This window comes from Coffea arabica, chromosome 6e (assembly GCF_036785885.1).
Source record: "Coffea arabica cultivar ET-39 chromosome 6e, Coffea Arabica ET-39 HiFi, whole genome shotgun sequence".
In the NCBI taxonomy this organism is placed as follows: domain Eukaryota; kingdom Viridiplantae; phylum Streptophyta; class Magnoliopsida; order Gentianales; family Rubiaceae; genus Coffea; species Coffea arabica.
In genome coordinates this window covers 1,815,746-1,831,258 of record NC_092321.1, presented here as the reverse complement: position 1 = coordinate 1,831,258, position 15,513 = coordinate 1,815,746, and the positions used below count along the sequence as shown (strand labels likewise).

Below are 15,513 nucleotides of genomic sequence, written 5' to 3'. Positions count from 1 at the left end.
CCAAGTATACGATAAGCAGAAGTACATTGCAAAAGGAAGAATCAGGTGTAGAATAAATATTTCAACAAACACGAAATGAAAAGTATCAGGTAGAAAACCTTGTTGTCATTTAACCCTGCATGGTTGCAAGCCTACTCAGAAATTAATCACAGACAGACCAATGACAAGAGCGTGTTAACAAATTTACTCTACTAACTAGTGATTATTTTGTGAACCAGTAGACCTTAGGGATCCACAGTCAAACAGATAAATACATCTCCTCAACTGACCTAACTATACAACTTACAAGAAGCATGAGTCCCGATATCTCCACCCTAGAATTTGAGGGACTGCTCAGAAAAGCACCATGGCAACCATATATCTCCAGCAAAATAATGAAGCAAAAACCTTCATATCTTTCAGAAAAAACAGGTGTTGAAGTTATTGCAACTCGTACGAGGAAAAACTGAATCCTGATCTGCCCTCGTTAATGGACTTCAATTCCAACTTCTGGAAAGGACTGCCAGAAAAGTTCAATACAGGAAATAATAAATTGGTAATGTTCCGTTAGAATGGCCAGGAGAACTATCATTGTTCTACATGAAAGAGTCTTGACTAGTTATCTATTCAGGTTTCCTTCCCACTGAAACCTTTAACTAAAATATACCGCCTGTTGTTTGTCTCCATATTTCTGCACATTTAGACTCCCTACCTAAAAGAGCGATAAGGTCACCCACTTACATCTCACAACTACTATAATAATAATAATAATAATAATAATAATAATAAAGCATCACAACTTTTGGGGCAAAACACTGAGCAGTCTGTGCTTTTATGTAATTGAAAAGACAGAACAACATGTTAATGGAACATTGTTTGAGTGCAAAAATGACTACAATTATATCTCGTCTGTACGTTGCTTAGGGAGTAAATCCCCAAAAGGTGGGCTTTTTGTGAAAATAATTCCTATAAGGTGGTGTCTTTCAAACCTCTTTCCCAAGGGTGAAAAACACATATAGTGAATGCGATGTTTCCTTAAAAAGCGCATTCTGTGAATGTATTCTTTATTTGTGTATTCATTTTTCCCTTAAAAGATGCATTGACTGAATGCGTTGTTTCAGAAGTCTCACTATTTGGAAACTCTTTTTGAAAAGTATCGCTATTTGGAAATTTATCGCTGTTTAGGTACATAGAAATACAGGCCCATCTAAGAAAAATCTTAAATCCAGAATTCCTGCCTCCTATTGCCCTTCCCTCTAAGAAATGGAAAATAAATAGCCCACACCTTGTTTAATGTATATTTCGAGGAGATAAGAAATCATATTACATAAATATTTCAACATAAATCATAGCTATTTCAAATTTCTCTCATTTCAGAATTCCTCCATGTCATTGACAATAACATACATGGCTTTTAGACTCCACAATGACCTTTCTTTCATTCATTCTTTTTCTTTTTATTCATCAAACAAAGACAAGAAATAAGTATTGCAAGAAGCTAATGCTTGTCAATAGAAAGATCACATACAGAAAGCAATGCTTTTTGAGCCAATCTAATATCTAAAAACGCTGCCACTAGATTGATTATCAAGGTTATAATCACAATTAGAATTGATTATAATCACAATTAGCCTATTGGAATTTGAGAAATATGAGTACTGGAAAAACAAAACATCGCTTTACCAACAATAACTTTCTAACCACCAGCAAAATCGAAAAATTAGGTACCTGCTGTTAGGATCATAGTAGAAGCCACTAACAGACCCATCACTGCAGGAGAAACAAACATAGTAAAAACCAGCAATTGTAAGTCCACAGTCCGTTCCAACATTCACAAAGTACTGCTCTTTCCATCTCTACAACCAAAAGTTGAAAAATCAAATCTTAGAAGAAATGCCATAATTAAGCGTGATCAAAAACTGGAACAGATAAATGGTTTTTATTACCATAAATATGTATGGATAGTTACTCAAATCCAAAGATTTCCCGCCATCAGTTTCCACTTGGCTCTGGAAAAAGCTAAACAGAGTCAACATCATAAAATTTGAGCACAACGGATAACTTTTGGATACTCACCTGAAGGGGAGAGAAAGATGGGAATTTGGTCCAGTGCTTTATGTCATCATCTGAACTGTTCATGGTTTAACAAACTAATTAGGCAAGTTAAATTTTAATCCAAGCATCATTTTATTCCTAAAATAGACACAACTTTTATCAATCAAATTAATCCTGTTTAATGAGTGCAAGAACATACGTCGCACCCCACTTGTTAGTGAAAAAAGTATAGTTCTTGGTATCAACAATCTCGCCTTCCCAGAAAGTAATCACCTGTGGCACATCAAAAACAAGAACAAAATTGAACACTACGTAATCACATCCTGACAAATAGTTTCTATTCAATTTGTCTGTTTCCCAAGAACAAAAACTGTGTTCAGAAAGATAAACTAGAAGGGGAAAAGTTAAAAAATAAAAATAAAAAATGAAGGAGCTCTTTTCCTATTTCCCATGATGCATGATAATTTGGTAGATAAAAGTAGACATATTACTTTGTTTACTTTCTCGTCCCATTTTTTGGGTTACATTAATTAGTTATATTCCACAAAATGTGGATGGTCAACTTTTTGCATACACAGACCTGTAGCATTTAAAACAGGTAAGTTACTAATAGAACAATTCATTGTCAGAATAGTACAGTTGACAAGTCGAATCATCATTCAATAAATGATTCAGGATCAGAGAGGAGGAGGGGAGGGGAGGGGAGTCACAGGATAAAGAGTTAAAGGAAGCCATATTGGACTGAATCATGATCGAGTGAACATCGAATCTCTAGTCGTATAAACTCTCAATTACAGGCTTTGCGCAATTCCATTGGGTTGTTGTGGGGGGGGGGGGGGTTGGTAAACCTCCCCTATATGCAGGGACAAGCTTTTCTTTCAAGCAAGTAGTTGTCAATTATCAGGCCAATATCATCGCAGCAAGAATATACAAATAGCACCAGTTGGAAAGAAGCAACTCAAGAACAACATAAAGCTAGCATGGGTTAGCTTATCCTCATAAAGGAAATGGAGAAGACCGGGGTGATAGAGGACATACTTAATGTGTTGGACTTCATGCGATCTGAACAATCATAATGTAGGACCATCTCCACACAAAAAATTATAATTTTTCATACATTAGCTTGAAACAGCATCAATACTTCATGTTCTAAGAAAATCATGCTTATTTTCCCAAAGGTGAAAATACTATTTTACAACAGTAAGAAATAACATGACATATAACAAATGAAAAAAGTTAGATACTGCATGAAACATATGATATGCAAGTTACATAGGAAACCAAAAGATCAAGGAACCATAAAGGTGAAATTCATTAAGAACGGCTTCTTACTGGTGTGTCTGCCATAGGAACATTAAGGGCCTCCATTGTGCCACATAAATACCCATGATCAAGGTCACAACCCAGAATTCGAACATTTACTCTCCATGCTTCATCCTTCTGTAGACTTGAGACATTCTGCGTCCCAGAGAAAGCCTGCAGTAGCTTATAGACAAACATGCTTAGAACTGGGAAATCTATTACACGTATCAATACTTGTTCAATTGCATCTCCAACATGCTGTCAAGTCTGGAGTGCAATTATCAGGCATATAGAATCATGCGATCAAACATTTATTCAAGGTAATTTTGTTACAATGTTCTGTCATCTGTAGACATCAAAGATGCAATTAAATTTGTTTCTGTTCCTCGAGAGGAAAATCAGAAAACCACAAAAACATAAATACAATAACACCATTGAAGGCTAGAAGTTCCTATGGATCCTATTAGCTTTCAGGGAGTGGAGGCAATGAATAACCAAGATTTTCCCGCCCTTGCAACATTGTCTATCCCATCTCCTACACATTCCACCCCAGATCCACAAATGATGAAATTTGTTCTGGATTCCACTTCTATAAGTCAAGCATCTGCCAAGTCATTCCCTATTTTCCCTCGTTTCTGACCAGAAAAGAAAATTTCAATGGCATTATGTGGGCTAACTTTTTTATACATTGATTAAAAGATATACAATCATGAGTGTACTAGTAACACACTTTAATTGGAGAAACGATGGGGGGACAAATGAGGAGTAGAATAACTTCATACATATGAACCCAGCATAACTTCCCATAAACAGCAAACTCCAAAAGTATTCAAAATGCAACATATCAGCTGTGAAGAACTGTGATTTCCACATATATACCAGAAAAGAGAGCAGCGATTTACCTGCCCAACACTCAGTAGGGTACAAGGTGGAAGTGTAGTATTTCCTGCATTATCATCTTTAATTCCCGAAAAGAAAGAAAAATTATTACCACGAGAACAACGTACACATCAGATAGTAGTTATTCAGAGGTAAATTGAACGATAAGTATAAAGAGTTATCCAAATGATGCAAACCGTTTTCCGCTTTCTTGCTTGTAGCTTCATTATCTTTCCATTCATACATAAATAGAAATGAGGAGCATGTAAATTTATTGTCAATTTGCCTCAATCAATCGAGATAACATAATCAACTGAAAACGGTAACGATCAACCGGTGTGGTTCAAGGATTAAAAGTAGTTTAGGTGAAATTACAGTAAAAGATAGAAATTACCCGATACTTGGGACGGCATAGAAGACTCGGCCACTCTCACCGGCATTTTCTGCAGCTATTGGAGGGCTCAATGAAATTAGCACTGCAATTACCAGTATTAAGCAGCTCTGAATCCGCTTACAAGAAGAGATGAGGAAACCTTCTTAGGATTAAACTGGGGATTAAATGGCGTTCCCCAAAAAAAAAAAACTAGGGATTAAATGCACTAAGCCGCCCCAACTGTACGCCGAGTTACAGTTTACCCCCGAACTTTCTTTGTATGGGCGATTTGCCCCCTTCATGATATGTCGTGACAATAATACCCCTTCTTCCTAATTATATTTTTATTTTCTTTCCGTATCACATTCTTTTTAGTTTCTTCTATTTTCTTTTTTCTTTCTTAATCTCCCATGCTATTATTATTTGTATACATTGAATATAATATACCTTGAACAAGATATTTAATTTTGTTTAAATTTGTATTCTAGATTAATGGTAGATTGTTTATGTATCAGTTTTCAATGTCAATAATTCATAAGAATACAACTCCTTTTTTTTTTTTTTACGTTTCAAAGCCAATTTGATGTAAGAAGTTGAATTACTTAAATATATATATGAAAGAAAAGGAGCTATTAATCGATCAATTATCAATGGTAGAAAATGTCAAGTTACCGGGGTTGAATCCGTGCCCTGCAATTCACACACGGGATCCTCAGTGGCAATTTAGTGTCACTTCTATATTTATGCCAAGTGTCCTATTTATTTAATTTGTCATATGTTGTTTATTTAAATTTCTTCAACCATCACGTAATTAGTGAGATTGACACTGGATTTGGCACCGAGTAGTGGCACAGAGGATCTCAACTGTGCAATTCAGGGGCAGCATTTTGTCACTTGAAAAAGCCCATTAACGTTTTCTTCATTAACAATAACAATGCAGAAGGATCATCGGGAAAGACTAGCCATATTGGATTAGATTGACAATAGTAGTATTTCTCATGAATCCGTTTCTCTTATACTAGTGATTAAAACTCTCATCTTAACTGCTAGAATCCCATATCAAGGTGAAATTTTGTTGGCGAGTCCTCATGATGACTCGCACGACATGCAGTTCTCGTGCTTAAATATACAGCTCAAGCTAACTAGGACTTCGGCAATGGCAGCTTCGGTCTTCTCTTTATCCGAAAAATGCAAGGTTTGTAATAACAAGACTGTAGGTTTTAAATCGAACTTCATCTTCTCTGGATTTCTCTCTAGATGCCACTGCACCGTGTCATGTGCCATTGGCGCTAGCCACCCCATTATGCCTCTCAAAGCTTCTCTCCACCCCACTGCCAGTAATTGATCATCCTCTGTACCTTTCACATTCTTGCTCAGCTTTGATTTCACCAACGACTTAACATTCTCCGGCAACATTTGATACAAAGATTCTCGTGTCTCAGGGTCTAATGATTCGGCTGAATCCAAGCACTTTTCTGCCAATAAAATCACATTTGCATAACGCAATGCAAGCCCTGAGCCACCCACAGTTGAAGGCCCTGCTGCATGAAACACCCTGTTACTTCTGGAAACTTTTCTATCTCCCAAATCATCATCTTCGTCCAAGAAGAAAACTGATTTGCGGCTGTAAAACCTGACCATTCTCAACTTAGAGTTTGAGGTGGTGGGAATTGGTCCGGAGTGTGAATGTATCTGTTCATTCATCAGCTGAGCAATGATACAACACTGGGCCGGCGAATCTTTGAGAATTTCTTTCTGATGGGATGGCCTCAGGTTCCTCAACGAAACTGATGAAAGAACCGGAACGTAGGGGCCGAACACAACATAAAGCCGGGCATATACGAAGCATACAACGCGGGCCATCAGGTGAACACTCTTATCAAATGTCTGGCTCCACAAGGAGATCTCTCTCAAATGGTGAACCTGCTTCCTCTGCTTTTCCAGTTTTTCTTTGAAAAGCTGGAAATTTGGCCTGCCTTGCATGGATGGCCCCTTGTGCTTCCATTGACTCAGCTTCCTCTCGGAGATTTCCAATTCCGCAAGAGCATCCAACGACGAGTACAAACTCGCAGTGGCAGCGATCAATTTCTCCATCTTCTGAACCTTCTTCTCAACGTGTTTCGACCCGTGTCCCAGCTTCCACAAATCAACGATGCCCAGCTTGAGTTCGTTGTAAACGAGGTCGAACCGTTTCAACCCGATGTCCCTGCATTTCTGGCCCAATTGAGCCACGGCAGTTGCAGTTTTATCGAGATCTTCAAGCCTCTCTGCGCAAGCAAGGCCGAAAAGAAGGCCTTCATCCATAGAATTCAAATACGCAATCCCCTGAGATGTGATTACCTCACGTGCAAGCCTGGAAATCTGGTCATGAGAAAGGGATTTATACAAGGAGACTAATTTGGACATGGTCTTTGCAGTCTCGAACGCGAGGATTCCTAATTGGTTAGATTTCTGCACATCGTCACCATGTTTTCGAGCGCTCAACTCCGAGAGCCAACCCATGGTTTTGAGAGCAACCGTTTGACGACAGGGGCGATGTATCTGATATTACTAGTTATTTGATTTGGTTCTTTTTGGAATGGCGGGGTGAGTTACTTCTGAGTGATGAGATTGAGGCTTGAATTAGCGGGTTATTTAAGGAGGAAGACTGGTCTTCAATGCAGGCGTGAGGGTGACGCCTTTGGCACAGTTGTGGGAAAAAGAGAGACAGAGAGAGCCGGGGAAGAAGGGGGTGTGTCCTGTTAGGAACTTCACGGGCGGGTGCACAAGGAAACAGGGGAAAATGGTGGTGTGGATTTCAAGGATGTTCAGACTCAGGGGTTGACCACTGATTGCCGCGTCAGCAGAATCTCGTTACAGTCAGTTGGAACTTAAGACTCTGCATTTCCCTTGTTCCGAGTGATTATTTCACATTGCATATAATTCAAGCGTCCACACAAGTGATAAGTGCACTGGATGGATCCTCTGTGTCTAATTTGTTTCCCTGTCCAAAGATTGGACAGCTCAATTTTGTCAAATAATTTTTGACTTATGCCGTAAACATATTTTTTCAATTTATTATTTTATATTTTTAATTATTTTTTAATTTTATATATATTATATTACAAAAAATATTACAATAATTATTTTAAATAATACTCTATTCAAACGTTCTCATTATTATTTGTGGGCCAGTCTATTTACTAGATCTCAATCCAATATTCTGGTTTCTCGCAGCTAGAGCCGGCAATACCATGCCTGTTTTATTATTCCTCTTTTTTTAATCTCTCTGGTTTTTTGTAACTTCAGGTGTCTTTTAAATTTCAATTTTCTTTCCAAGTGTCTTAGTCAGCTACCAGACCCTCAATTTCCAGATTCAAATCAGGATTCCGTGTCAATTGATATTACTTAGTGTCTGCGCTGTTTGTTTCCACGGCCGGTGCGCGTTGAACGTTTCTAGATATATTTCGCTCCTCAAATTATTGTGACAAGTGTCTCCAAGCAGGACTAAGCACGACGAAAAACATTATCGGTCCGGTCCATTCATTGAAGCCGACTGGTGACAACTTCGCCGATGAACTTTTGACTTCATATGCTGCTTTTGCTTTAGACTCGACGTTTGTCATGGGTCGTCCCATCTCCCTCCTATTTCGTGTCGAAAGGAAATGTTACTCCTACTTGACTCGGCCAATCAAAAGAGTTACGCAATGGCCCGATCAAAGATTTTTTTTTTTTGAAGGACCGATCAAAGTAGGTCCATGGCGGTGGACCAGGGTTTAACAGGCCAAAAATGCTGCAGGGAAATTCCGAAGAAAGTTGAAGCTTTGAACATTTCAAAGATCCTTTCCTTTGTTTTTTTTTTTTTTTTTTTCTCATTTTAAAGAGCATGTGCTTTGCTTCTAACTTCTAAAGTAGTACTCCCACTTATTTTGAGACGCATGAAAAAAATGTGTTCCTTTTTCCTGCTCTTTTTTCTCAATCGGGAAGCAATGTGAATCTGTCAAATACTCCTATATCCGGAGTTCTCTTGGACAGAATCAAATCTTCATTCCTTACAATTTTGAAGTGTGACCTAGACAGGCTAGACTTTCACAACTTGCTAAAAATGAGCCTAACCTATAAAATTTTAACAATGTAGCAAGTTATACGGTAATCAATTTTCCATGGAACATTAATAATGAGGGGTAATCTGGAACCTGGACTTCAATTGCGTTGGATGTACATGTAGCAAGCCCAAAGACGACGAAGGAAGGTGGAAGAGGGACTGGATTTTCATTTTTTGCGAATAATCTGTCGGAGCTTAAGGGCCCGTCAGTTGTCAATGAACTAGTCTTGGTGGATACTTTATTACGTATCTTTGATCCTTTAGCTAAAAATCGATTGAGCTTCGCAGCGTAAATCATATCTTGCAAAGGTTGAGGGGAAATACTCTTAATGACTGGCTTTCTTCTCACGATTAATAGAAAAAATAAAAATTGATTGTCTTAGCTTATAATGCTGTATACTAAGAAGTACTAATTTTTTCTTGGGTCATGAATGGGCACCCAACAATGTAAAGTTGGGCCTTTAGACAAAAGTCCACTTTATGGGTCCAATGCCATTTTAGTTCGACATAGTCTACCTGTATATGTGTGAAACCATAATTGGAACCGAAATAGGATCAGAATTGAAGGCTCAGTAACCGTAATCGTAACGATCCCTATAAAGATCGATATATGCTTTGTATCTTTTAGAATAATTGGAATTGCTAGTTTTTAAACCGAAACCGAAGGTTCTAGAATTGTGATGATGTTTAATTGATGCGTTATTTGGATACTTGAGTTTCCGTATTTGCATTCAACTCTTCTCATAATTTCTCTCTCATTAATGACTTATCCTTTTTAATAAATTTGAATTATATTTTATTATGGTTTTCCTTTCTCTTCTATCAAACTTTATTTTTATTTATAAATTCACTTAATTTATTTTATCCATATGTATTAACTTTCCTTGGTTTTATTTTAATTGTTACTTTACTATAGCTGCTAGAAACTTAATATTTGTTCATTAAAAAAATTTTGCTTTTGCATCTCTGGCATTTAGCTAAATATAAACATATAGTTGTAGTTTTTAATCATATAAAAATTTAATAATCGATTCAAAGATTAATATGGCACTTGAACACTTAATACATTAATTTGATAAAATTAAATGTAACAATATTATATTTTAAATTATTCACACTTGCATATTAGAAAAAAAAAAAAGTGCTAATGTATGGGTTAAAATACTTGTGGGTAATGAAATGTTATGTGTAGTGATTAAATATAGGAACGCAGAATATAGAAGTAAAGGCACAAATTATTATACTAACGACCTAAGACGGAAACCAGGCTGCAGCAATTATTTATCAATAGGCAAATCTACATCACCACGAAGCAGAAATATTCTAAATGTGGACCAAAAACTATATGACCTTCCGGGAGACCAACATAATGCGTGGCTTTCGCGATGATAACAACAATAATGTAATGGGAAATGCAATCAAAAGGTCCTTTGACAATAAAGCCAAACGCCTCCGAGTTTGTCAAACCGTAATCTTCCCCCGCGCACTTAGGTAGACCGGACTCCTAAGTTTGTAAAACCAAATCTACCCAAGATTTTGCTTTAGTTGATAGATGCGTACATTTTGTATTGGAATTGTAAGGCTTGAAAGTCACGTGCTGTTTGACTTTATATTGTAGAAGTGTTCAATTGGCAAAAATCCCCTCCTCCTATGGTTTCCATATGGAATCCGTTTATGCAGAATTGAATGTTTTTTCAAACAAGAGAGAGGAGGAGATATGATACCCGAGCTAGGAGGGAAATCAATCAAGGGGGAACAAGAACTGCTACGCCATATTGGAGTCGAGAATGAATAGTCTTGCTCCATTCCAGGAGCAAATAGCTGAGATCTTATTACGTTTTGAAATCGAAATGGATTTCTTTCGTGTTTTAGGAACTTATTTTTGGCACTTTCATAATTGGGATGTTGGAGTACACATTACATAAAGAAGATGCAATACTTATATATAATTCTAGTAAGTGCGCTACTTTAGTAATGAGCATAGGAAGGAACAAAGGCTAAAAAAAAAAGGACATCCCAAAAAACAGAAAAAATGCAGGTTACACGTTGAGGAAATCCAGGCAGTTCAACAGGTTCTCCCTTCAGGAATCGAGGCAAGGTGGGAGCAGGAGGTATAATCAGGGATGGTTCGTTCACCTGAAAGTTGTGGCAGAGCTATGGGGCTAAGGGATGGCCTTGAATTAACCCTTCTCCTTGTAACATCCATTTGCTCCATACCAATTTCAGAGAGACTGTAACTTTAATTAATGGCACTCGTATTGATACCCGTGAATTTGTTGCCATTATTTTTTTCTAATAATTCTAGATTTCTCGATGCATCAGTTCTATCAAATCAAGATCAAGCAGAAGTGCGGACTAGCTGCCAAATTTAGTAGGATATAGGTTGTGGAAGTCCCTTTCGTTACTTTTCGTAAACTGTCCTAATGAACTTTTAGCCTGCCTTATTAGAGGAAGAGGAGGATTTGAGGCGAGTTTGTCTTCCCCGAACCGACGACGTTTAAACTTATTTAGTGTTACCGCTACTCTTTAAAAATTCCCAGCCCCCGCTCCTCCTCCCCAACAACCCCCCTCCCACCCAAAAAAAGAAAAAAAAAAAAGAAAGGAACAACGTGGAGAATGTACACGTATGACGTTATGTTTCCAGAATTGTCGGACTTATTTGGCGGCATATGAACTCCTTTCCACACGGGTATCCTTTGGGAACAAAATGTTCTCCTATGAAAGTCATCCGGAAGTTGAACTTGCTAACCATCGTCCTCAGGGGGGTGTTACCGATTCCCACCGACTGCAGCCCCTTATTTCCATCCGCACAACGCCGGCCCTGTCTCCTCCGTTGATCACCTCGCAACATTGTCTACGTGGTGCCTGCCCATTAAATCGTTAAAAAGCCTTGTAGCAAATTACGTAATGAAGCAGTAAAAGTCTAAAGAGATTAAGTACAAGTCAGCTTCAAACTCCTATACGAGCATGATGCGCGCCTCCATCATTCCGCAGACGACGGAGTTATTGGCATCATGGATTGGATTCATCATCAAGAAGAGTAAAAGTGAGCGGTCCACTCCACTAACGACAGCATTATTTATACTATTTTTTTTTCTATTTAGTTGCATCACAAATATATTTTTAACACTAATTATTTTAAGTAATATTTCAAATAAAATAATCATATCCAAACACGCTCAAAACACCTGGACTGAGTGTATTAGACAACCCTTCAACTAGGTAACAATAATATAATATGTAATATGATGATTTTAAACAAATTTCTTTCATGTTTCTTCTTAAGTTCATCATGCTATTGATCCATGGAAAAAGAAAAAAAAAACAAATAGGGAGGAAAAAGATGCTTAAAGTAACTAAAAATACGCAAGTTTAAAAAAAATTAATTAATTAATTTTTTACCTTCTTCCATATGTTGGGATCTAAAATGGGCGCAGAGACATTGAACATCTGAACGGACAAGGCAGGACGATACTTGCCGTTCCCACATTGTTTCCTAGGCTGCGGAGGCCTCAGGTACGAAGTCATGGTCCCACCATCACCAACCTTCGTAACGCCGTCGAAGAAGTACGTGACGGGTCTCTTGCACGGATCCAGGCTGAGGACCCTGGTATTGAACGTAAATGGGTCTTGACTCCAGGACCTCCAAGTTAAGAATGTCTGCAGGGGCGTGGCCAGATCTTTCGCCGTCACCAAGGATGGGTACAACTGAATGGTGTAGCCCCAGGATACGGAAATTGACCAATTCCGCTTAAGGTCGTAGCAGAAGCTGTGTTGCAGCGCCCGACTTGGGTCGGACCTGTAAGCCTCAACCAGAATCTTGACGGAGTCAATGCGATTGGTGCCCGGAAACAGGGGCTGCACGTAGTCCAGATGGTGCAGTGACACCAGTGGCGCCAATGGGTGCGCGGCAAGCAATCCATACGGGTTTCCACGTATGTCCAACTGATTTGATAATTCCACCAAACCAAACAAATATCTCACCACCATGTTCAAGGGTATTTCCGTAAATACAATACGAAGAGCATTTGATTCCTAAAACAACAGATAAATTTATTTTTTTTTTTGTAAAAAAAAAAAAAAAGAGGCACCAATCTTTTTAGTTTCCCAAGTTTACATTTATTTCCTGAATTTGTTTGTTTGTTTGTTTTTTTTTTTTTTTTTATAAAAAAAAGGCAAATGATGACCAAGAATTGTATCATGTCTGAAAATATTGGAAATGGAATTCAGGGTCGTGATAACGCACCGCCTTGGAAACATCGATGATCACAGGCAGAGACATTGGTACTAAGTTTCCAACAAGACAACAACAATAATAATAACGCCCTTTGATAATTTCCACCTACTAGACCTCCAACCAACAACTAATGCCGACTGTCATTATGTCGGTTGATACGATCGCATCTCATCTTTACCAGGAGGAGATGAGGGTGGTGGGATCGGATATGCAATTACCAGTGCTTTCACATGGAAAAAGAAATCGCAGAACATCATGAATTCCTAATCACCAGTAATTAATTTGAGAGTATTATTAATTTCAAAGAATCTAACCTGATGGAAACCGAGCTCCCTGGTGATTGGCACGCCAATCTCGCTCATGCAACCCCCAATCTTCTGATCAGAGCCGTAGAAAGAGGCGTAGCGATTAATGCAGCCGTCCAACACCCTCACAAGCTCAGCGGCGAGAGGGTAGCTGATGGCGAACCCCCCGCCGCCGTAGCCCATAGTGTAGGAGTGTATCACGTCCTGCTCCACGCTCTCCGAAATCCCACCAACGTAGTACATCTGGTTGTGATCATACTTGCCCAGCACAGTCACCAGATTCTCAGTGAAAAACACCGTATCGTCGTCACCCATTACGAACCACCTTACGTTGTCTACCCCAAGCTCGAAACTCTGCTTCACTATCCGCGCGATGCGCACCGCCGACCGAGACCCGTACCCGCTGGTGTACTTGAACCCAGATGTGTCCTCTGAGACTTTATACGGCGGTGAAGTCTCAGGCCATTTCATATCTTCGGCAAGCTCTTCATCAAGCCAAACGAACCCCCGAGTGATATTGGGCCTCCACCACAGTTCATTGTACCGACGGCGATTGTTCCATGTCTTAGCGGAGCCCCCAATACCAAAAAGAATATGAGAAATCTGAGTTTCTCCATTAGTGTGATAATCACTAGCGGAGTGTACGAGGGGGGCTTGATCCTCACAACCTGAACACCTTCTGTAATTAGTTGTGGTGGAGAAATATGACAAGGCGACGAGAGAGATGGACGCAACGAGGCATACTACAAAAAAGCCCTTCATGAATACAGTCAAAGCATCGGTGGCTTTTAAGGGAGGGAAGAGTATGTATTTCCACGGTTTAAGCGGGTCCTGAACGTTTTCCGGGGATTGAGACATATCTTTTTGGCTTGGCAGTTGGGGATTAACCCAACTTCGAAATGTGAATTAAGAAACCTATCAAAACTCTCTATCCCAGTACACCTGTGAGATAAGAGCTTAAAAGTTTTATGAGGAAGGAGGACGGAAAGTGAATTATTTCCCGTCTGAAACCCGGAAATGGAGCTTTTAAGGGTTTGGCCAACGGCCTTTACAGGCTTTACTGCCAAACCTGTCGCCGTGATTGGGTTTTAAAGGGCCCAGAGGCTCAATGTTGAAAGTAGAGCAATGTCACGTCCAACTTTCCTCCTTGTCCACCAAACCCTCTTTTTTTTGTTTCTAGTGGGGTTCCTGGGTCCAAAAGTTGTATTTTGTTTTCTCACCTCTTGCTGCCAAGTGCCGAGTTCTTAGGGGCAAAGGATTTGTTCCTTTACCAAACAAGAAGGAGTGGAGACCAGGATCAAGTTCGCCGTCATGAGAAAATCTCGGGAATTATAGGCCTGAGGTCAAACACCCGATTCCTTTGCTCTTCTTAAGTTTCACTCACCGTTCTCTATTCCAACAAAAAAAAAAAATTTACAAAAAAAAAAAAAAACTAAAATAAAAAAACCTTTTCGTAAATCCATGATCTAGTTTCTTAATTGAAGGGGTCCAAGTATTATATGTGCCCGAGGACCAAGACCTCTGAAGTCTGAACTGTCGCACAGGCTCACAGAAATCAAAATGCTGGTTTCAAATGGTATTGCTTCGCATGAAGATGTGGGGTCCGGCGATATATAATTTCCCCTGCCGGCGGACTGCTGAATAAGGAATTTGAATTGGTTAATACATGTCTTCTTCTTTTTTTTTTGGTTGGATTCACATCTGGAGGAACTTAAATTAGGTTCATATCCTTTGCTCTTGCAAATTTTCTAATCGGATATTATAATGTTTAAATTGTCCAACTGGTAAGAAATCAGAATCAGCATGGCCATCTACAGACTACAATGGTGTAGCTGCTGCTTGTAGCTCCTGTTTGCCTTTTTAGGCCTGTTTGTTATTGGGGCCTAATGTTTAACGTTTCAGAATGACCCAAGGAAGGAGAGCAAATGATCCAATCTCTTTGTTGAAAGTGAAAAGAATTCAATTAATAACTGAGTCCAGCCCATGATCAAGTAGATTAGAGGTTTGGCATTACCTCATATCCACACCGAGTGCAATACTCTTTAACTGCAATATAATCTTACTGCAACACTTTCCATGTCTTTTTTTCTTGATTGATGATTGAATTTTTCAGGCCAAATGCAAGATAATATATGTATAGAAAGTTTTTCCCCGCTTCAGATTTCATACGAAATTTGGGGGAGGGGATCGATGAGGACATTTTTTACAGTCGAAATGTCTACAGAATGCTTGAGGCTAGAGAGTTCAACACCGCCATGAAACAGGATTCGGGCACATTCTCCATCAACAGGTTTTTATT

At 38.9% G+C, this 15,513-nt stretch overlaps 3 protein-coding genes across 5 annotated transcripts; all 3 read right to left on the bottom strand.

The window, feature by feature from the left end:
- Positions 1 to 76: 76 nt before the first annotated feature.
- On the bottom strand, positions 77 to 4,824 carry LOC113697260 (uncharacterized). 2 transcript variants are annotated; one of them, XM_027216806.2, is made up of 9 exons: positions 4,610 to 4,824; positions 4,413 to 4,445; positions 4,239 to 4,294; positions 3,367 to 3,510; positions 2,234 to 2,307; positions 2,056 to 2,110; positions 1,926 to 1,988; positions 1,708 to 1,835; positions 77 to 499 (listed from the first exon to the last, which is right to left on the bottom strand). In XM_027216806.2, exons 1-9 carry the CDS (start codon positions 4,653 to 4,655, stop codon positions 421 to 423), a joined length of 678 nt encoding a protein of 225 aa, XP_027072607.1. In that variant the 5' UTR covers positions 4,656 to 4,824; the 3' UTR covers positions 77 to 420. The 2 variants fall into 2 exon arrangements, with proteins under 2 accessions (XP_027072607.1, XP_027072608.1); XM_027216807.2 differs by lacking the exon at positions 4,413 to 4,445 and having other exon boundaries at positions 4,610 to 4,821.
- Positions 4,825 to 5,674: 850 nt separating this feature from the next.
- Positions 5,675 to 7,090, bottom strand: LOC113695658 (protein PSK SIMULATOR 1-like). Its single transcript, XM_027214788.1, has one exon. The coding sequence runs from the start codon at positions 7,088 to 7,090 to the stop codon at positions 5,675 to 5,677; it is 1,416 nt and encodes a 471-aa protein (XP_027070589.1).
- A 3,370-nt stretch (positions 7,091 to 10,460) lies between these two features.
- Positions 10,461 to 14,514, bottom strand: LOC113695129 (uncharacterized). Of its 2 annotated transcripts, none has more exons than XM_072054287.1 (3): positions 13,224 to 14,514; positions 12,075 to 12,707; positions 10,461 to 11,537 (listed from the first exon to the last, which is right to left on the bottom strand). In XM_072054287.1, exons 1-3 carry the CDS (start codon positions 14,070 to 14,072, stop codon positions 11,430 to 11,432), a joined length of 1,590 nt encoding a protein of 529 aa, XP_071910388.1. In that variant the 5' UTR covers positions 14,073 to 14,514; the 3' UTR covers positions 10,461 to 11,429. The 2 variants fall into 2 exon arrangements, with proteins under 2 accessions (XP_071910388.1, XP_027069909.1); XM_027214108.2 differs by having other exon boundaries at positions 12,075 to 12,617; positions 13,224 to 14,505.
- Between the last annotated feature and the right edge of the window lie 999 nt (positions 14,515 to 15,513).